The sequence below is a fragment of the Trypanosoma cruzi genome, genomic scaffold (genome assembly GCF_000209065.1).
Source record: "Trypanosoma cruzi strain CL Brener 1047053517137 genomic scaffold, whole genome shotgun sequence".
In the NCBI taxonomy this organism is placed as follows: Eukaryota; Euglenozoa; class Kinetoplastea; order Trypanosomatida; family Trypanosomatidae; genus Trypanosoma; species Trypanosoma cruzi.
In genome coordinates, this window is record NW_001849456.1 from 69,685 (window position 1) to 89,480 (window position 19,796).

The window sequence follows — 19,796 nt, forward strand, 5'->3', positions numbered from 1 at the left end:
GTGCCCTCTGCGTGCTGTGGTGCGGTGCCTGGTTGTGTGATGCGGCGGAGACTTCATCGAGTGCTCCGCATCGTGATAATGCGGAGGAAACGATGACTCCAGAGGAGGTGACTGAGGCTATCGAAAAGCTCGCAGAGGGAGTGCTGGACATGATTCGAGTATCTTGTGGAATGTCTTTCATTACGAGTGTAAATGCCACGTTACCCGCGCACAACGACACAGAAGTTGAGAAATGCGTAAAAAAAACGGCGGTTGAGATTTCCGGCGTCACCCCTCGTGGCCGGCCTGCAGCCGCAACCACAGACGCCACTTTGGCCTCGCCATTGCCGTCGTCAAGTTCTGCTACCAGCGCCTTGCAGGGGCAGGCGCAAGGATCACCGGGTGCTGCACCAGAGCCTGTGAAACCCCCGCAGACAGATTCAGTCAATACCGAACAGCTGTCTGAAACGCCGGCCTCCACAGGCGGTGGTGAGTTGGCTGACAGGAGCAGCCATACACCGACCGACGTCGCAAGAACACATGAAGCACGCCCAGCTGGTAACGCCACTTCCACACCGACGGCCACTCGGGGAGATTCCGAGAAGTCACCGGCGATCACCACCCGAACACGTGAGACAAACGAGACTGACGACAGTGACGGCAGCACCGCGGTCTTCCACACCACCTCCCCTCTTTTGCTTCTTCTTGTTGCGTGTGCGGCTGCTGCTGCGGTGGTGGCCGCGTGAGAGTGAGGGAAAGAGAGCCGTGCACCGCCCGCACACACACACTCGTCCTTCTTCCATACCGAGTAGCACATCAATATTATTACTAATTTTGAAACCATGCACTACTTCTACAGAGGATTAGACGGTAATTCTGCAGCTTTACATTTCCACAAAGCTACGGGATGTGCTTCCGCCTTTATTACCGATTTGGCAAAGGGGGAGAAAAAAAAGGCAAACATGTCTGTTCTCCCCTTCCGAAAAACAAAAAACAACAAAAAAAACAACAAAAAACATTCCGCGTCTGTCCAATTTGCACTTGTATTTGCGCGCATGGAGCTTCTTGGGGGATAAGATCCAAAAAAACAACAAACAAACTAACAAACATGCGAACAAAGCAAAAAACGGAAAACAAAAAACAAAACAAAAAAAAAAAAAAAAAAAAAAGAAGAGAGAGAGAAAGAGATGCGATCTCTTTTTCTTTCTATTTGCGAAGCGCACTCAAGTCGAGTGGGCGTATACTAGGTGGAATATGGAGTTGGTTTGTGGGAGACGACTCCTGTGATACCACGACCAGTGGGGTCTCGTTTGTAGCATGTGAGAACATTCCCCAACCTTCTGAGATATCGGTGGAAGGAGGCGTGATCGTCGGCCACTGCATACGATTGGAGGTTGATGCAGACTCCGATGTTTCATGTCTCTCTATCCCTGCGTTCCCTGGAGCATTTTCATCATTCACAATCTCCAGCTGCTTCTCATCAGTTTTCTTTTCCTCAGCGGCTAAAGGTAACGACCCAATCGTGTTGACTTTAGGTTCGGGGTGATGCTCTTGTGATATTACTTCCCTTTCCTTCTTTTTCCGGTCCCTTAATGCCCCTAACAAATGATTTTTCTGTGGCTTCAGCAAACGGTGTGCGAGTACACTTGCGGGGAACTGTAGCGACCGTACGCTCTCCGACGGCTTTCGGGATTCCCCCACTAATGTCGCTGTCGGCGTTGCGTCGTGGGTCTCTCTTCTATGATGCGAGGCCTTTGACGCCTGTTGCACACTGTGGGGTGGTGCTCCTGGCGTAGGTTTCATTGAAAACCTCTTTATCAGAAAACCACGTTCCCATGGATTCTTTTTGTGGGCAGGGGAATTTTCCTCCCAAGACGGAGGCGCTATCTGATGATGTTGCCTTTTTTCTTGCATTCTAATGGCATCGTTATATAACCGCTTCCATGGAGAGATGTGGTGTTTTTCATGTAACTTAATATTCCCGTCCAAGGGAGAACGGGAAGTACTTTTTTCTAAAGATATTTGAGAGGATGTTGTCCTTTTACGATGTCCCTCGTGTCCATAAGACTGCGGTGTTCCGGTTGTTTGATTCCCTGTGATAAGTCGTCGCTTCGATTGCGGTGACACCATTTTTATTGGCTCCTCCTGTGAGGTTCTTTTCTGTCGCGGGTAAAGACGTGTCACCGGCTGTTGGATGGTATCAGCTTTTGTTTGCTTCACCCCTGTCAGTGGTCCGTTGAGACGGTACGCCTCCAATTCCTTACGAATACGTACTCGAAGCTCGGCAATAGAGACATCCTCGTAGTCACTACTATCTGCCGCTTCCCATTTTACATTCGTTGCCACACCATGGTTTGTGGAGTATTGTGTTCCCTTAGCAAATGGCATTGTTTCTCGATGCCGCACGTGTACGGCTGTTTTTTTTTGCTTTACATTTTCTGCGTGTTCCCGTTGAAGCAAAAGTAATTCAGTTGCCGTGCGTTGGAAGGTGGTATTCGGGGACATTTTCCATGTAACGTGGGCAGTTGGGGATCTTTGTGTTACGCTTCGTCGCTTTCGTTTCATGGAGAAGAGGGAATTTGTTTTTTCCCCTTCATTTATACTGGCGTCTCCTTTACGATGCATGGTACCATGTGGTGGTCCCGCTTCCTTACTACCTTCGTCATATAATAAATTCTGACCACGATGCAGCAGTTTCTCAATGCGTTCAATAGAGTGTTGAATGTCTCCAAGTTCACGTTGTGGCATACTTCCCTCCGATAACTTACCGGAGACCATGTCATCATATATCATTGTGTTTGCTTGTAGACTACTAGCCGTTTGTGTGTTTGTGTGTGTGTGTGGGAAAAAACAAATGGGAAATGCCGTTTGCAAAAAAAAAAAAAAAAAAAAAAAAAAGAAAGTGCAACGGATGCCGATGCCGTTGCAGTTGATGTGACAAATGAGTGGGATGATGGGAGGGATGGAGATCTTATGTATAAAAAGGGAGAAGAAAAAAGAAAAAGGAAACTGAGAAGTAAGACGTCTTGGGTGTTTATTTCTTCTATTGCCATATGGTATTATACATTCCACACTTTCCCACTCTTTCATGTATAAAAGAGAGGAGAGAGAGAGAGAGAAAATTATTATTATTATTTTTTTTTTTTTTGCATGTGGTAAAGCTCTATTCGGGGCTCCTATATATATTTATATGTATATGTATGTATGTATATTACTCCCTTTTTCTCCCCTTCATGCATACACTCTATAGAGAGAAAATAAAATAGGAGAGCGGGTGAATTACCATAAGAATGACTTTTCCATTGGACCCATTTAAGTGTGAATTGCCTATGTGACAATTTACTCCCACATCAGGGAAGATATGCCATCGACATATAGCGGTGGCTCAAGCACTCCGCCTGCTGGCGTACTTCCATAAGGGATTCATTACCGGTTGAACGCCAGTTACACAGAACAAAATACAACGTAGGGTCTGTCAAGAATGCCACTCGCCGCAGTGTATGACTGCCAAACTGCAAACAATACCGACGAAATACGGGAGAGGCAAAAGGCATACTGCTAAAATTTCGGCTAGACGATAATTTCTCCACATTTCTCCTTTCCGTATCGAATTTACCATCGCCAATGTCACTTCCTAGCGGCAACTGAGATTTCCTCAGTTTACGCCATTCATTTTGGCGATCCAGCTGTTCTTTTCGTGCCAAAACACAACGCATGGTGCCCCGCTGCGTCAGGCTCGCAGGCATGTTTACACGCCAGCTACAAAAAGCATCCACCGTTACAACGCGGAATCTATGATTTGTCACCACCGAGTTGTACCGTCGCATCACGGCATCAAACGGTGTAATAATTTTCTCACCGAATTTCTCAGGGAGGTGCGCCGAGGCGTTGCCGCGGGAATATCGAACCCACGCACACATTTTGGGTCGGTCGTCGGTATCCGTTAAGGTAGCTGACATCTTGCTTCGTGCCGTCAGCGCTTCCCACTCTCGGTCTGTGGCCTCCAGCAGATTCCGTGTATCCACAACCCGTGGATCCGCCAAGTGCGCCAAGTTTGTCGTGACAGCAGTTTTGCCGTACCCTGTAAAAGCATCTACGGCGGGCAGACGCGAGGGCCGAGTCCGGGAGTTGTTTAATGGCCCTTCTTGAATTTCCTCCTGCGTCGGATGCGAGCCAACTTCTGACGTACCGCCACTACCCACAGCGGCCCGCCCATGTATGTCTGCTGCGTGTCGACGCCGGTGCCTCTCTAACAACTGAAATGCAAGCGCACTTGCCGTCCTCTCTGCATTACTCAGAGGAAAGGTGGCCAACGTCTCCTCTCTTTCCCATGCACACTGCTGCTTCTGCTGCTGCATGACCGGCACGCTGCCATGCGTGCGCCGTCGTAGCCGACCACAAATGACACGAGAAAACCTCATTCCTTCCTTTGGGCTTGACGCGCCTCGCAGCAACAGCGAGTCATTCAAATAAGTAACAAAGTGCGGAAGGCGGACGGGGTTAAAGAGAAGTGAGGCGCCACACACACAGAAGAGGATAAAACAACAACAACAACAACAAAAAAAAAAACACCCTGACGACTACTCGTCAAGAAATAGAAGCCAATATTTCACCCTCACGCTGGAAGAATGCGGCAAATCAAGTAAATATCGACCAGCGACAACCACAATCTCAAATCCACACACAAACACACACGTACATACATACACACGGGTACGCATATTTAAAAATTCCGTCCTCAACGCCTAGAATTCTTGTGTCCAACAAAAAAGATTACACCACCATGACGGCTTTCTGCGTCTACCTTCTTGACATTTATGCACGTCTGTAAGTGTGCCATTGATGATTCTTTGGTTTCTTTGGGCAATCCCGCACCTCATGGCTCTCATCTCCACAAAAAAAACAACATTTTCGTGCTGACCGCCCATCGCTCTGGAAGTAAAGTTGTTCTCCCGGCTCCTGTACTGCCATAAGCATCCGTCGGAGGAGGCCACTCTGCACACCTGGACAGTTGGGTGACAAATGGCCAGGATCAAAGCAGCGATAACATGTTGCGTTTTTGTTAAATGTTGGGTCATCCGCACGCTCAATAAGCATGCGTTGTCGAAGACGCTCAGACACGCTATTACGGTTATATAACTCTTGGACAGGATGCCCCATAGTACACTTGGGTCCGAGCGGACAAAACCCTGCCATGTAGAATGGACAGGATGGACGAAAAACATGCCGGAGATGACATTTTGGTCCAAGTGGACAGAATCCGCGGCGGTAGGCGGCACATTCCGGTTTTTTCTCCACCTGTATGACATGCTGAAAAGGACACTCCGGGTTCGTGCATTCTCCTAGGCGTTGATAGAAGGCACACAACGGCACATACCGGTCGTCATACTCATGCAGGTACAGACAATTTTCACCATTGACGCAGGCACCACGAAGCCAATGTTTACACACCTCCAGACGCATCGTCTTGAACTGTGAGATGACATGACGCTCCGGGCAGGCCGTACCATGGCGACACTTCCCGTGTTGAAAGGGTTGACAGATCTCACGCCGCTTGACGGTGGCATGCGGTTCATCGGGGAGGGCATCTTCAAATGCGAGTGAAGTGTGCGCGGCGGAATCGGTGAACATGGCGACGCGCTACACACACACACACACACACACACAAAGAAGAAGAAGAAGAAAAAGATAGAAACAAAGACAAGCGCCACTAAACACCGCACGGCTCGTCACCCTGAAAGAGAAATAGAATGAAGTCGTGAAACCAAAAAAAAAAAAAAAAAAAAAAAAAATAGGAGAATTGTGTGCGTGAGTAAGGAGAAAATTAATAATAATAATAATAATAATAATCATGGCAAGACATCTCCCCCACCCGTTGAAGGGACTTTTTTTTTTTTTTTGTTTGTTTCTTTACTACTAAACTTCCGAGCTACATAACGGCCGTTCAAACGCCACCGGTGCACTGCGGAAAAAGTAGTGGTCCAAAAATGCTTCCAACGCCAATATGTTCTTATCGTCTTCATCTTTATCCTCAGCAGCGGCAGCGGCACTATCAGTGGGGTGGCTATCCTTCAAGAGCTCAAGACTCCCGCATGTGTCCCCGCTCCTGCACAGTGTGTGCAACGCCCCGCACACTTCACGAGGCGAGTACCTTGTGGGAAGTCGTTCCACGCCCTCTTCCTCACGCTTGCCCGTCGTCTCATCGTCGCCCCCATTCATGCCCCCGGACTGGCGGTCAAATACACCGCGGTACGTAATAAGCCCACGCTGTCCCTCCATCGGACGATCCCTCATTTCCAGGTAGCGGATAATATACTGGCCAAGGTACTGGTGCATCCGCCGCACCACGTCCAGAGCGGAGGACACAGAAGCATCCGCACTGCTCTCACCCACACGCAACAGCTCCAGGAGCACATGCTCCAACAATCGCCATGTGGGCAAACAACGTGAGGACAAGGAGAGACGCACGCAACAGATATCTTTAAGCACAAAAAGCAGCGTGTCTGCTGCTGTCCTCAATGACATGTCATAAGACATCTCTCGATGCATCATTGCCGTAAATGCAAGCTTCACCCAGTACAGGATGCAGTAATGGTACATCACATTGTCCATTTTTCCAAGCGCCGTGCGAGCCGCTTTGGATGGTAATGGCAAGAGGTCACTCGCAACCCACCGCGATGCATCGTCCTCCGTGTTGTGGAGTGAAAGAAGTGTCAAGGCTGCCTCTTTCCACTCCCGTCGTGCCCAAGAAGAAGAAAAGTCCACCTGCCTACGTCCCCTCTCCAGCAGGTTATACGCCTCTTCCACATGACCCTCGAGAAAAGCCAGGCGACGCGCCAACGACAGGGAATTTGCATCACTTTCCCTGTGACGAGGCCGTCGCCAGTCGTCTTCTACACACGGCACAAAAGACTGTTTTGCTTCCATGGGCTCCATCCAATAATAATAATAATAATAAAAAGACAACAAAAACCCCACAAACACACGCACAAAAAAAAAAAAAAAAAAAAAAAGGAAAACAACAACAACAATAATAAGAAGAAGCCCACACACCGTCACAATTTAATGTTCTCCTTCTCTCTTTCTCTCTTTCTCTCTCTCTATGAAACTTACAAACAAAAACAAAACACAAATCTCTCGAATATTGTGCAGAATGCATGGAACGACGGTGAGTTGAATTCCACGTGTTGCATTGGGCAGAGCTCAATTGAGCCACAGCCAAAACAACAACAACAACAACAATCCATTATCCACCATTTCTTTATTATATTCACGTATCCAATTCTCTCTTGCTGTCTCTCTCTCTCTTTCTCACATTCCTTCCCCCTTTCTTCTTCTTCTTTTCATATTCGCCGTTCCCTTTCTTTTCCGTGGTATTTACTCCTTCAATTCTCTGTTCCGTAAAAATTATTTTTTTTTGCTCTTCCTTTTCTTCTTTTGGTTTGCGTCCTCTAGTAAAGGAAAATCTACCAAAGCAAAAATCTCATCTTCTACATCCATCTTTTCTCTCTTTTCTTTTCTTTTCTTTATCCCCTTTTTCTTCCTCAATGCTGAAAAAGAATAGGGAAAAAAAAAGGGGGAAAATTCTGACAAAAAATAAATAGAAATAGAAATAGAAATAGAAATGGTTCTTGCAACCCTCCCCACCTCACCAATACATGTTATATTGATTGACAGGTACTTCTCCATGTACACACGCTTCTTTACACCTCTCCTCTACGCTCCGCTTCCGATATTATAAATTTCTCAAATTACCCAACGCAAGCTTCTTCACAACGGTGGACTGAACGCCCCACTGGGATTGGATCCAAAGGGAGAGCCATGTTTTGATTGCCTCATCGTCAAGGGGAACGTCACGGCCACGAAAGTCACGCACGATTGTTTGTCCATACTCATCGGCGTAAAGGCCACGATATTGCAGATGACGGCCTTGGACTGTCAAAAGCACAAGAAAGACGTTCGTTGCGGGGTGAAGGTAAATACCCAGACCGTTGCCACAGGTTCGTGCGTGATCATACAGCTCAGGCGGTGTCAATGACGGGCGCAGGCAGAGGGAATGACCACAGAGAGCACACCACACACGTTGGGCCTCATTATCCCCACACACGCTACACGGCTCCGAGGAACTCATTTTAAGAAGCAAATCCCCAAACGTGTTAGACAAATGAAACACTCGGCACACAATAAATTTTCTCCACGACATTGGGCCATCATACGGCACCAGCAGCGGTTTACATTGCATGAGTTCTGCTGGAGGAGTCCCACTCAGCCATGCTGTTGGCTCTTCCCTTCCATTGACAGCCGTCACACTGTGGACAAGCGATGATAGTGCGGTGCCTACATCCCTCCCTGGCTCCACCTGGAATGGAACTTCCAGCAGGTAACACAGCATTGTGAGCACGGCACGCTGCCGACCCTCCAATGTGATAAGAGCCTCCGAATTCAAAGGAAGCAAAGTCACGCGGTCATCTTCGCATCGCACCACTTCTGAAGGAGAGGTATCTAGGATTAACACTTTAAGAAGTGTGAGGCAACCAAGTTCTCTCCACATGGCAACAAGAAGTTTATTATAAGCGTCCATGTTTCCTCCTCCTTCTTCTTCCTTTTCAGATGCTGATTGAATAATTATACCATGATCACTTGAAAGGATAAGTAGCCTTGTATATAGCGCAAATGATGCTGCCGCCCTTTCTGGACAATGTAAAAGATTTACCAGAAGTAGGCATAACTCATCACCCTTACGATAAAACTCCTTTTTAAGCTTTGCGGCATGAGATGCAAGGAGACTCACATCGATTGACACAAGAACCGAAAGCAATGTCAACAATTCATTGTACCGCACCTCTCCACCCGCCTTCACCCATTCCAACGTAACACACATTTGATTCCGAATGGTACGAATGGTCTCCGCCAAAACCCATACTTCTGGGTCATTCAGTTGTAGTTCACTCGGCTTCACCAGGGCATCTTCACCTGATAAACGCGCTGATGGGGCACCAACGGTTGCACGCGCTATTTCTTGATGCAGCTCTGACACATCTTCGGCCACCTTCAGTGTGTCGCTGCGCACGTCTTCAAAGAGTGATGCTGATGATGATGATGATACCGATGACAATCGTTCTCCAGCACTAAATGCTAGTGTGGGTAACGGACAAAGCGTCGTACAGACCATGACACAGATAGGACAGTTAAAATCCTTTGGGCCAAAAATTGAGGGTATACTGGCTCGAAAAACTCTTTCCAGAATCAGGCCAATTCGCCCAATCATTTTTGCCACACATTTCCTATGTGCCGCATGTCCACAGAGATGAATTTGCCCATTCACTTTATACGCCATCGGTGCTTCTCGTTCGGATTCGTCAAAACGTAGACGATAGAGGGTGTCTGAGGTAAAGGTACTCGCAAACAGCATCAATGGCTCATTTGAGGGATCACGACACATGCAGCACTCAACTTCTGCAAGTCGTAGAAGCAATGTGGCCATGACAGATTTGGAGGAAACCGCAATCCCTCTTACATCCCGCACGGAATCCCCATCCATTTTGACATTATCGTCCAGGGAGGCAACGATAGTGGCAGCACTTTTGGCATCATTCGCCTTGACACGTCGTAAAAGCATCGCCTGCCTTTCTTTAAGCCGAAGACGCCGCTGTTCATTTATTTCACTTCGCGTCTTCTGTTCGGCCTCTTCTTCGTTTGCATGTGGCAATGAGGATAATGCCTCCACACTATGCAAGATATACCCTGTCATTGCAGCAATACCGTACATGTCTTTCTCCGATTCACGGTATTGGGTGTAGATTTGATGAAGTGCCGATATGGTTGTTACACCCTTTGAGGTTTTACGTAAGAGGAAATCACGCTTTGTATTCGGTACCAAAGGAATCTCAAGTTTTTCCTTCAGCGTCGTGGCATCCATGATCCCCTCAACGAGAAGTAATTGCTTAAGACCTTCCCATGTGTAACCAGACGGCGGCATAAATTGTTGTTGAAACGTCTTCACCATATCCCAATCAACCCCACGCATAGGGCCTTGGGTGAAAGATGATGAAAAACTGCTGGCAGAGGAGCTGATAACGTGGCATGCCTGCATAGAGATGTATAGGACAGATATCGCATGAAGTAACGATCGTTCTGACATGGATACATTCGATGTCTTCTCTTTTTTCCCCATCACAAAGGAAAGGTACATGTGCACCGCAGCAATGGCTACAGAGAGCACCGCAGGTGTTTGTAATAGGAGACATACTTTGTGATGCACCATGTTCTCGGAACCCATCGTATTATTCCCCTGTGTTTTGCCTGGCTGCTCCTCTAGCCATGGTAGCTTTGGCAGTGGAAACACCACTCTCGACGCCGAAGATGATGATGATGTTGTTGCTTTTGTTGTGGCCCCCGTCGCTTCTCTCTCTCGCGCCATTTGTTCCCGTCGCACAAGCCGCTCATACAAATCCTGCAAGTCCTGCAAAGCCTGATCCCTAACAAGCGGATGATAGAGGTTCACATTGGATCGCCATGTCGCCGCATCCTTCAAAGCAAATACTTGTGTGCGATGACGCTGCTCAGTTACGGCGACCTCCCCTAGAATGGATGGAAGTAGAGTACTGGGATCCAGGCCGGGTATGAGATACTTGAATCGACCCGCAATTATCTCCATAATGTGAAAGGAAAAATCATTGGACACCACCATGCCATGCACCGCCTCTCGCTGCAATACCCGCCTCAAATCATGTTCGTCATGGATGACGGCAGCCCACTCCGTGAGGCAGAGAGTGAGGATAAGCCGTAGGAACAATGGATACCAGGAACCACGGGGTTCATTTGCCTTCGTCACGGCATGCCGCTGCAGCAACTGCGTAGCAAACGCCTCGGATGGTGTGATTAGCATAAGGACATACAGCAAGTAAATGTCATAATCCATCTCCGGTGTGGTGTTATTCAAATAATACAGCGAACGCAACGTCACATCGCATTCATCACGTCGCCAAAGTCCCCGTTCAATTTGTCCCAGCAAAACAGATGGCATGAGACATTCATCAATCCAGTAATCGGTCTTCGCCTGCGTCGACGCAAAAACCTCCGATACAAGAGAGTAGAAAGTCTCCACGCCACGGCTGTGATCACCGGAATTTGTACAGACGTCATCTTCCACAGGTGAATCCTTCTTTATGAAATTCTGTTGACGCAGCAATCGTGTCCACACCTTCACAAGCATGGCAAAGAAACGCATGTGTGGTATGACAAAAGAAGTCGGATTGGGTGACTTTTCGTCTAGTAGATCGTAACGCGGTAACATGTGTTCCGCATCCTGCCCGGAGAGAACATAATTGACTGGTTTAAAGGCATTTCGCTTTTCCGCAAGTGCCGCATTAATAAACTCCAAACATTCCATCAACATTTCTCGCATATATACCCGACATGGTCCTCCCTCCATATCCATGTTGTTTTCAGAGAAAAACAGAGATGATGCATGCTGCAAGTTGAGTGTATCAAGCACCTGTCGGTGATAAGGATACCCAATCGATACATCGGGCACCTTATCCCACACAGGCGGCAAAGATTGCAACAATTTCTGCTGCGATACCGGAATGGGCTCGCTACCTGACAACAACGCGTTCCCAACGATAAGCACCATATGAGCTACGAGGTTAAATGAATGCCGTAGCTCCGCTTCCATCATCATTGCATAGTCCTTATCCACATTATCATTCTCCGAACTTGAGGTTCGTGTCTCTCGACAAATTTTACTACTTGTTCCAATCAGACACAGTGCCTTGCACCAGGCACGGAATAACTGTCGTGAAACAACCATCACCTTGACGTTCTCTGACGCAGATAAAACATTTTCAAACCAGTGACACGCACAAAAGGCAACTTGTGTGAGCTCTGGAAGGAGTTCACGGTCCTTGTGAACATAACAGCAAACGTACAACAATGTCGAGAGGAGTCGGTGGAGAATCGTTTCGCGACCAATGACACATTCCCATTGCGGATTTGGTGTTTTTTGTAGAAGATCGTCCACAACTTCCTTCACGGAGAGCACTTGAACGGAGAGATCCTTCACATGTCGATGCTGCATTACGGAGAGTCGTTCACCGTATTTCAACAGTAATTCCGCAACCGGGACACGCAGTAGCGGATCACTGATGCATCCATCAAGCAAATACAGAAGGGAGTTCTCCCAGATGATAAACCCCTTCAAATCCACAAGCGTCATATTCTGAAGAAAAATTTCTTCCGCACAAGAGTAACGTACATAAACTTCCTTTTCTTCACCATCCACGTTAAATACTATTGGACGCTTCAATAATGTCTCCCCCATCAAAGAAAGGCACATCAAACGTCGTGAACCCTCCCCTGCGTTTGCCAGGTACAACGACAGGGCCACCGTTCGACGTAATGTTCTATCAAACCATCGCATCGTCAAATCCCTATCTTTTGATTCATTAGAGTCCTTTACATATAGTGTGAAAAACTGCATAATTGTCACCTGATAAAGCGATAACCCCCGTGCTACCACCTCAAGCCATCTTTTTTGCACGGGAGGCAAACTTGCGGTGGGGTCATCATTCTTCTGGAAGCCCCTGTGCTTTGAACAAAAGGAGGCTGAATTCCATGCCATGGGATCACCACAGTCACACAACCCGCCACCCCCGCCATACCGTACGGTGTGCTTGTGATTTCTACAAGGTGAGTTCTGAAAGCAATCCGCACAGAACACACACATTGAGTCCACTGCACATTCCAGACAATGGGCGATGGCTTCGTGCTTCGTCAGTGCCCGTCCACAGACGCGGGGTGCACCTTGATTCTCCAATCCCCGACGCGCCTCATCGTCTAGCGTCATCACCAACCACCACTCCAGCGCTGGCAGCTTACCTGCCAAGTAGCATTCATGTAAAGTGTCTTTGTTCAGCCTTGCCAGGCCGGCTTCCACGACAGCCTGCAGCTTCTCCGGATTTTCACGAAATACCGCGGCGCAGTCAGAGTGAGTGCGACGCACCAGAAGCTCCGACGACGACGTGTCAAGAAGATCATCTCGTCCCACCGGATGTTGTGAGAAGTCATTCGTGGCGTAAAATTCGTTTAGATCTGTCCGCACCAGCAACTCCCACTTTTCCCGGAGTGGCCTATTTACCTCCCTTACCTCCGTAATACCTGCCACTTGGTGCAATGCGGCATATGCCATAACCTGCCGCGTGTCCCAGCTCGCCGGTTCCATCGGCTGAAGAACTCTCCCGAACACCATGATCGACTATGGGAGGCGCACAATGAAAAACTCCAGAAAAAAACAACAACAAAAACAAAAAGCTGTAAAGAACCACGCAAATTAACAGCTATGCGCCAGCAAATACACACGCAAAAAAAAAAAAAAATAAAAAAAAATAGTAACAATAATAATATAATAAAATAAACACCACCCCACAATATCAATAATAACCCCCTACTCACCCTTGTTCCAACAAGAGAAACACACACACATCCATATATATATATATAGACATGTGTGTGTGTGTGTGTACATGAGTTTATGTACACCGACAGACACGGTGTCGCCAGCGCCATCCAGTAAAAGAAGAAAAAAAAAAGAAAAGAAAAAGAAGAAGAAAAAAAAAAAGCAGGAGAAACGTATGAAACAACAAACATGCATACATTCAAATAAGCAAGAAAAAATGAGCGTCATACCACGCATCATTGCAATCTAGGAGGAGATACACACCCACGCATATCCACCACAAATGATGCATTGATAAAACAACAACAATTATAACAGAAACAAACGAAAAAAAACAGAAAAAACAAACAAACAACAAAAAAAAACTTTTAATTGAATAAAAACATGTTTAAAATTAATAAAAACAAAATTTTTTAAAAAGAATTTGCATGTCGCGTAAAAAAAACAACAACTACCACATAGACACACACAAAACAAAAAAAACAAAAACAAAAACAAAAACAAAACAAAAAAAAAACAGAAAAAAAAAAAAAACAAAAAGGCTCCCGTTCTCAATAATAATAATAATAATAATAATAATAATATCATTCTATCAAAAAAAACATATTACCCCAGAGAATCCAACACCAAAATATATTTCTTCCTCTTTTTTTTTTTTAATGAGGAGATATTGTCCACCCTTTCCAAATACACTAATAATAATAATAAAAATAAAAACAACAATGGAAATAAACGAATATCCCTCCATTTTACTCTATTAGCTTCCTGTATGATTACTATTATGTATTACCGTGTGGCTCTTGCCACTAAAATTCCGCGTCGAGAGAGAAAACCTTTGTAGTCCCCTCCGAACTCATTACACCCGCCTTTTGGTACTCACCGACCTTCTTCTCAAAGAAGTTTGTCTTTCCCTGCAGTGAGATCATTTCCATAAAGTCGAATGGGTTCTTTGAGTTGTAGTGACGTTCGTTGCCAAGTGCCACCAGCAGCCGATCCGCCACAAACTCGATGTACGTCGACATCAAATCTGCGTTCATCCCCAGCAGCCGCACAGGGATGGCGTCACAGATAAACTCACGCTCAATATCCACCGCACTGCAAATAATCTCGCGAATACGCTCCTTTGGTAACTTGTTCACAATGTAGTTTTCGTACAACAGGCACGCAAAGTCCGTGTGCAAGCCTTCATCACGCGAGATGAGTTCATTACTGAACGTCAGCCCGGGCATCAGACCACGCTTCTTTAGCCAGAAGAGCGCACAGAAGGAGCCGGAAAAGAAAATACCTTCCACCGCCGCAAAGGCAACAAGGCGTTCGGCAAACGAACTGCTGCTGCGGATCCACCGAATCGCCCAGTTGGCCTTTTTCTGGATGCACGGAATTGTCGAAATGGCGTGCAACATGCGGTCCTTCTCCTCCGTATCTGTGATGTACGTATCCAACAACACCGAGTATGTTTCCGAATGAACGTTCTCAATGGCAATCTGGAACCCGTAGAAGCAGCGCACCTCCGGTACCTGTACTTCCGTCATGAACCGCTGCGCCAGGTTCTCCAGCACAATTCCATCACTTGCGGCAAAGAACGCCAGCACGTGCTTGATAAAGAACTTCTCCCCTTCGTTCATCTTCTCCCAGTCCGCCAAGTCACTGCTCAAGTCGATTTCCTCCACCGTCCAGATGCTGCTCTCGGATTCCTTGTACTTCTTCCAGATATCGTGGTACTTGATCGGAAAGATCACGTAACGGTCAGGATTCTCGCGCAAAAGCGGTTCTTCCTGCTCTTGCAATTGAAATTCACGCGGATGCTTTTCCCCAGACATTTTTGTAAAAAAAAAATAATTATATATCTATAATTTTATAGCTTGTTTAGCGCAAAAATTTCAGTCTACACGTGTGAGTGTGAGTGTCAGGTAAAGCACATGAAGAAAAAAAAAAAAAAAAAAAACAAAAAAAAGAAAAAAGTCATGTTTTAAGCGCGGCAGTTTTGCAGCATGATATTTATGTATCTTGCTATTTAGGTGTGGGCATATAAGTGTGGCAGTAGAAGTAGGATAGCTCGTTTGTATCACAACATATATATATATATATATATTTTCTTCTCCCCGCAGAGTAAATGGTTGTGTATGTACGTATTTATGTATGTATGTGTTTGTATGTTTGTTTGATTGTTTGATGTGATGAGAACTCTTTATGCAAATATGTTGGGGGTACAAATGTGTGTATTTATCCAGCCGATAATAAAACGTTATTTCTTTTTCTACTCTTACCTACAAGTCTAGCTAAACGATGCCATCTGAGTGCCAAAAAATGTGGTCGAGAAGCGACAAAAGTTTCCTGCTATGAAGCAACTGACATTGAGTCAAAATTCTCGCTGAAAATGTCAACCCTTGCCGTCCTGGGAACAGCGTCCGTCCCCGGTGCAGTTGGATCGTTGTTAGAGCGCATATATGCAGACTGTTCTGGTGAGATGTTGCAGAAACGGCATTGGTTCGTGCAATCTCTCACAGCCCAGTATAGTCTGCCCCAGAGCTCAGATTCGCCGCACCTTGCCCTTGCGAGGTGAACCAGTTCTTGACGATGAAGAACCTCCTGAGTGATCAGGTCCTTACCGCTGAGATCGGATGGCCCTGTGCCGCAAAGCAAGTGGCAATGAGTGTCTTGACGAATGGTACTACGCCACTTGTTGGTGAGCTGGGTAGTAAAACATGTCAGCAGATCCGTATGCCATAAAGGTGCAATTGCTTGCTCCGTGTATTGTCCAGTCTCCATAGTCTGCGTCGCATACTGATCTGCAAGCTCGTTAGCATGTACTCCACAATGTCCGTAACAAAACTGCAGGTGCACGGACCAGCCAGCACACGTCAGTGTCAAGAGACGCTGCCAGATCTGATCCTCCGTCCAGTCTGTCTGACTGAGCGGACCCTTGTTTAGAGCCGCAAGAAGAGACTGACTGTCTGTAACCACAAGCAGGGTTTTAATAAAGGGAGTTATACTTCTTGTCATTTGCTTTGTTATTTTTCAGGCGGTATTGGTGGCGGCGGGCGGGCAGTGATAGGGTGTTTTCATTTACTTCTTGTTCTGCTCTTGTCAGTTGATAAATTCCTTTTGATTAGTCTTTTTTTTTTTTTTTTTTACATTTCCGTATTTTATTTTTGGTTGGTATGTGGTAATGGTAAAAATATCCTTGCATACCGGTTTATGGGTTAGTGCCGGTGCTTGATGTGTGTAAAGTGCGCAGTTCCCCAATGTAACGGCGCATGGCTTCGTCAGAACTCATTCCTTTAAGCTCGTTCCATGCCTCCCACTTGGCGCGGCCAACAAGGTCCATCATCCACGGTTTGGGCACATTAACGTCACCGATGGTTGCTTGCTTGTAGAGGCCATAGAACTTCAGTTTGGTGGTGTCACTGACGTGTTTCGCCGTGGCGGAAAAGAGAACCTGGGCAGCCTCAAAGTCATCCCGGATGCTGCTTTGGGCCATCTTTCCTCCCGTACCGTCTTCCTCCACCTCTTCCTCACAACCACCGCCGCCATCACCTGTGGTCTTTCCTTCTCCCGCCTCCTCTGGGTATAGAGATGTGTAGATGGCTTGTAACGACGTGGCGCCTCGCTGGAGTCGAAGCCGCATCTGCTCACATACACGTTGTAGGGCGGGACTCTCATCGTCCTCTGTCGCATTGTCGATGTCGGTTGGGGTCGCCCCTGCTGAAACTTCTCCTTCGGCGCATGAACGTAACATGGCGCGTCGTTGCGGACATGTTAGTGGCCGATCTCTCAGACTGAAAAAAAACTTTTGGCACATGCTAAGCCAGTCTTGCAGAAAATGTTGTGTCTTCTTGTTTTTTTCACTTCCAACAAACGCGCCTGCTGTTCCCCACCATTTTTCCGCGCTGAGCAACACCATTTCCACCAAGGCCCAGTAGAACATTTCTACCCGGGACTCAAATTTTTTGGCGGGTGAGAAGGGGGTTTCGGCCAACCACAATTCTTCAAAGCGCTCCGCGTGGGTTGCCGGTTGGGAAAGAAGGTACGCCCGCAGGGGCGAAAACTCACCAGGGACATCCACCAACAACACCTCCACCTTTTTGCTTAACAGTTGCACATAACTTGAGTTTGTAAGGAACGCCGCTACTGTGGCACCAGCAACGATGGCGGCAATAAATGTGACTGGCATTCCATCGGAACATGAGACAAAGTCATCTTGCTCAATGATGTCCAGAAATCGTTCAATTGAACAGTTGCCTGAGACGAGGCGAGACAAGACAAAAAGAAGTCCACTCCATAAGTGGTTTGAAGAGATCATTTGCCCACTCTTTTTAAGATTCCACAGCGTCATTTGAAAGTCACTGAGAACGTTCGCCTCATGATCCTTCCGTGCGGATCCCGGTGGTTTACTTTCCAAAGACGCCTTCTGTCGATAATTCGTCCACGTGACAAGAAAGGCAAGTTGTTGGTGCTCCTGCGGTTTACATGATAACATGAATGGGGGCAATGTTGCCTGTTGTGGATGAAAGCCACGGGGTAAACCCACACCATGGGATACCTCCCTGCTTGTGGCATTTTTCCCGCCTCCACGTGAACTGCTTCCAACGACCTCCATGCGTTTTCCATGAACAACCGGTAACAACAGACCACAGCAGATTTCCAAAATGTCACAAAGCGTGACAAGATCTCCATGACACACTTCATACAAAGTATCACATTCCACTATTAGGCTTGGGAATCGAACACAAAATTCCGGCAAAGCGTCACAATGCGCTTGAACCATGCGTGTTGCAAACCCGAATGCCGGGCCCTCTTCCTCCGCATTCGTGTCCTTCCCATTCGAATGGCTTCGTTCATACAAGAGACACTTCAAGAGTGGTTTCAACGCAGTCGTCACACAGGCAACGCTGCATACCTGTGGGCGGTTTTCCGTATCACTGGCCTCCTGGTCAAAGAGGACAACAGTACCACCCAACTCTTTTCGTACCTGGCACTCCATGATTTCGCATGGCAAATGTCCAGCGTCTTTAGAAGAGGATCCTTCCTCTGCAAAGGAAGCCTTAGCTGTGTCATCTGAAGCCATCTTAGCCAAGATCTTTTTGTTGGTTTCATTCGAAACATTTTCCAGCACAGTGAAGGCATGCTTTTGGTGAAAATTCAACAATGCCCTGACCGCCTCCGCATGCTCCATGACAAGCGCCAGGTGAAGCAACGACCATTCATCCGGCAATGCTTCCATACCGTCATCTTTATTCGTGGGATCAGCGTCGGGGTCGTCCAGAAGACTCACGTAGACTAACAGGGGTCGGTACACCCGCTCCACCGCGGCGTCCACACAATTCTCAGTTTGAAGCATGCGGCAAATGCCGTCCAAATACGCAGCCGGATCGGCCGGCTGACCGTCCGGGGTGCAGAGAAGAAAAGTGACGGGTTCCCTCATGTGCCATCTGTGAGTCCACATCAACATTGTTTTTTCTTTGTTGTCGTTTTTATTATTTTTTGGGGGTCCAAATCCACCGAATACCGCGACAAACGCAGTAAAAACAGCAGCGTCGGCTGCGGTTCTCAGCCTGTCCGTTTGGGCGCCAAAATCTCCCCCGCCTTTCCCGCCCCCACACGCACGCACCAACTCAGTTTCCCTAGTCAAGAGGACTCAACTGTGTTTATTCGTCTCACTCACTCAGCGTGTATATATATATATATATATATGTACGTTATATGACTAATACAACGATTATCAGTTGCTTTTCCAGCTTCTATCGGAATTCACGTCCCTCCCCCTCTCCCTCTCTCTCTCGCTGTGTGTGTATGTGTATGTGTATGTGTGTTTTGTCAAATTGCGCATGCACAACATAAAGAAGAACAAAAAAAAAAAAAAAAAAAAAAAAAAGAGAAAATATGCCAATTTGAGTGGTGGCTCTCAGTTGGAACTGTCTGCCCATCCTCCGATTCTTCTCCCACTACAGGCACATATCATTGCCGACTACTCACTTTAAACTGCATGCATGTACGCCGACAGTAAAATGTAAAGGAATATATATACATATATACATATATACATGTGTACAGTAAGGGAAAGAAACAAAATAATAATAATAATGAGGGAGGGGGAGGGGCTGTTGGAAAGAAGATATCGACCTCACTTTTTATTTTCATTCCTTTTTGCGGTCCTTTTGTCCCTTCTTCCTCCTTTCCCGTTCTATTGATGAATACCAGGTTTTATTTACATCATCCATTCAAAAGGAAAGCAAAATAAAAGAACAACAACAAAAAAAAAAAAAAAAAGAAGAGAGAGAGAGAGATAGAGAAATAGAGAACCACGTATGACTCTTCTTTTTTTTCCTTTTTTTCTCCTCCTCTGATCAAAACCCCCCAT

The 19,796-nt window shown here is 46.7% G+C and overlaps 8 protein-coding genes across 8 annotated transcripts, besides 39 other annotated features; 1 reads left to right on the forward strand and 7 right to left on the reverse strand.

Moving 5' to 3' along the window:
* Tc00.1047053511555.10 (mucin-associated surface protein (MASP), putative) lies at positions 1-725 on the forward strand (the record flags this gene model as incomplete). The annotated part of the gene is made up of 1 exon (XM_808134.1): positions 1-725. A coding segment is annotated over one exon (725 nt), but the record flags the coding sequence as incomplete, so codon positions are not given.
* Positions 1-11,782: a sequence feature (heterozygous, Esmeraldo-like haplotype).
* Positions 1,060-1,098: a microsatellite.
* Positions 1,101-1,163: a sequence feature (A-rich).
* Tc00.1047053511555.20 (hypothetical protein, conserved) lies at positions 1,186-3,069 on the reverse strand (the record flags this gene model as incomplete). The annotated part of the gene is made up of 1 exon (XM_808135.1): positions 1,186-3,069. One exon carries the CDS (start codon positions 3,067-3,069, stop codon positions 1,186-1,188), a length of 1,884 nt encoding a protein of 627 aa, XP_813228.1.
* Positions 2,852-2,881: a microsatellite.
* Positions 3,098-3,127: a sequence feature (AT_rich).
* Positions 3,157-3,191: a microsatellite.
* Tc00.1047053511555.30 (hypothetical protein, conserved) lies at positions 3,330-4,400 on the reverse strand (the record flags this gene model as incomplete). The annotated part of the gene is made up of 1 exon (XM_808136.1): positions 3,330-4,400. The coding sequence occupies one exon, from the start codon at positions 4,398-4,400 to the stop codon at positions 3,330-3,332; it is 1,071 nt and encodes a 356-aa protein (XP_813229.1).
* Positions 4,520-4,539: a microsatellite.
* Positions 4,658-4,690: a microsatellite.
* Tc00.1047053511555.40 (cleavage and polyadenylation specificity factor 30 kDa subunit, putative) lies at positions 4,795-5,610 on the reverse strand (the record flags this gene model as incomplete). Its single annotated transcript, XM_808137.1, has 1 exon — positions 4,795-5,610. The coding sequence occupies one exon, from the start codon at positions 5,608-5,610 to the stop codon at positions 4,795-4,797; it is 816 nt and encodes a 271-aa protein (XP_813230.1).
* Positions 5,622-5,646: a microsatellite.
* Positions 5,746-5,771: a microsatellite.
* Positions 5,805-5,829: a microsatellite.
* Tc00.1047053511555.50 (hypothetical protein, conserved) lies at positions 5,896-6,915 on the reverse strand (the record flags this gene model as incomplete). Its single annotated transcript, XM_808138.1, has 1 exon — positions 5,896-6,915. One exon carries the CDS (start codon positions 6,913-6,915, stop codon positions 5,896-5,898), a length of 1,020 nt encoding a protein of 339 aa, XP_813231.1.
* Positions 6,918-6,937: a microsatellite.
* Positions 6,970-6,998: a microsatellite.
* Positions 7,049-7,081: a microsatellite.
* Positions 7,202-7,221: a microsatellite.
* Positions 7,263-7,324: a sequence feature (CT-rich).
* Positions 7,479-7,507: a microsatellite.
* Positions 7,571-7,605: a sequence feature (A-rich).
* On the reverse strand, positions 7,715-13,228 carry Tc00.1047053511555.60 (ubiquitin ligase, putative; the record flags this gene model as incomplete). Its single annotated transcript, XM_808139.1, has 1 exon — positions 7,715-13,228. The coding sequence occupies one exon, from the start codon at positions 13,226-13,228 to the stop codon at positions 7,715-7,717; it is 5,514 nt and encodes a 1,837-aa protein (XP_813232.1).
* Positions 11,783-12,082: a sequence feature (areas merged during assembly that could not be assigned to a particular haplotype. This can correspond to areas where the two haplotypes were merged or to regions with more than two copies in the genome that were merged during assembly.).
* Positions 12,083-19,796: part of a sequence feature (heterozygous, Esmeraldo-like haplotype) that runs on past the window's edge.
* Positions 13,341-13,365: a microsatellite.
* Positions 13,373-13,394: a sequence feature (AT_rich).
* Positions 13,551-13,597: a microsatellite.
* Positions 13,732-13,800: a microsatellite.
* Positions 13,823-13,855: a sequence feature (AT_rich).
* Positions 13,906-13,975: a sequence feature (A-rich).
* Positions 13,989-14,019: a microsatellite.
* Positions 14,129-14,168: a microsatellite.
* Tc00.1047053511555.80 (ribonucleoside-diphosphate reductase small chain, putative) lies at positions 14,242-15,255 on the reverse strand (the record flags this gene model as incomplete). The annotated part of the gene is made up of 1 exon (XM_808140.1): positions 14,242-15,255. One exon carries the CDS (start codon positions 15,253-15,255, stop codon positions 14,242-14,244), a length of 1,014 nt encoding a protein of 337 aa, XP_813233.1.
* Positions 15,261-15,295: a sequence feature (AT_rich).
* Positions 15,358-15,396: a microsatellite.
* Positions 15,508-15,527: a microsatellite.
* Positions 15,556-15,582: a microsatellite.
* Positions 15,688-16,411: a mobile genetic element.
* Positions 16,632-18,887, reverse strand: Tc00.1047053511555.90 (acyl-CoA binding protein, putative; the record flags this gene model as incomplete). The annotated part of the gene is made up of 1 exon (XM_808141.1): positions 16,632-18,887. The coding sequence occupies one exon, from the start codon at positions 18,885-18,887 to the stop codon at positions 16,632-16,634; it is 2,256 nt and encodes a 751-aa protein (XP_813234.1).
* Positions 19,109-19,132: a microsatellite.
* Positions 19,192-19,217: a microsatellite.
* Positions 19,220-19,248: a microsatellite.
* Positions 19,275-19,317: a microsatellite.
* Positions 19,454-19,486: a microsatellite.
* Positions 19,659-19,708: a sequence feature (A-rich).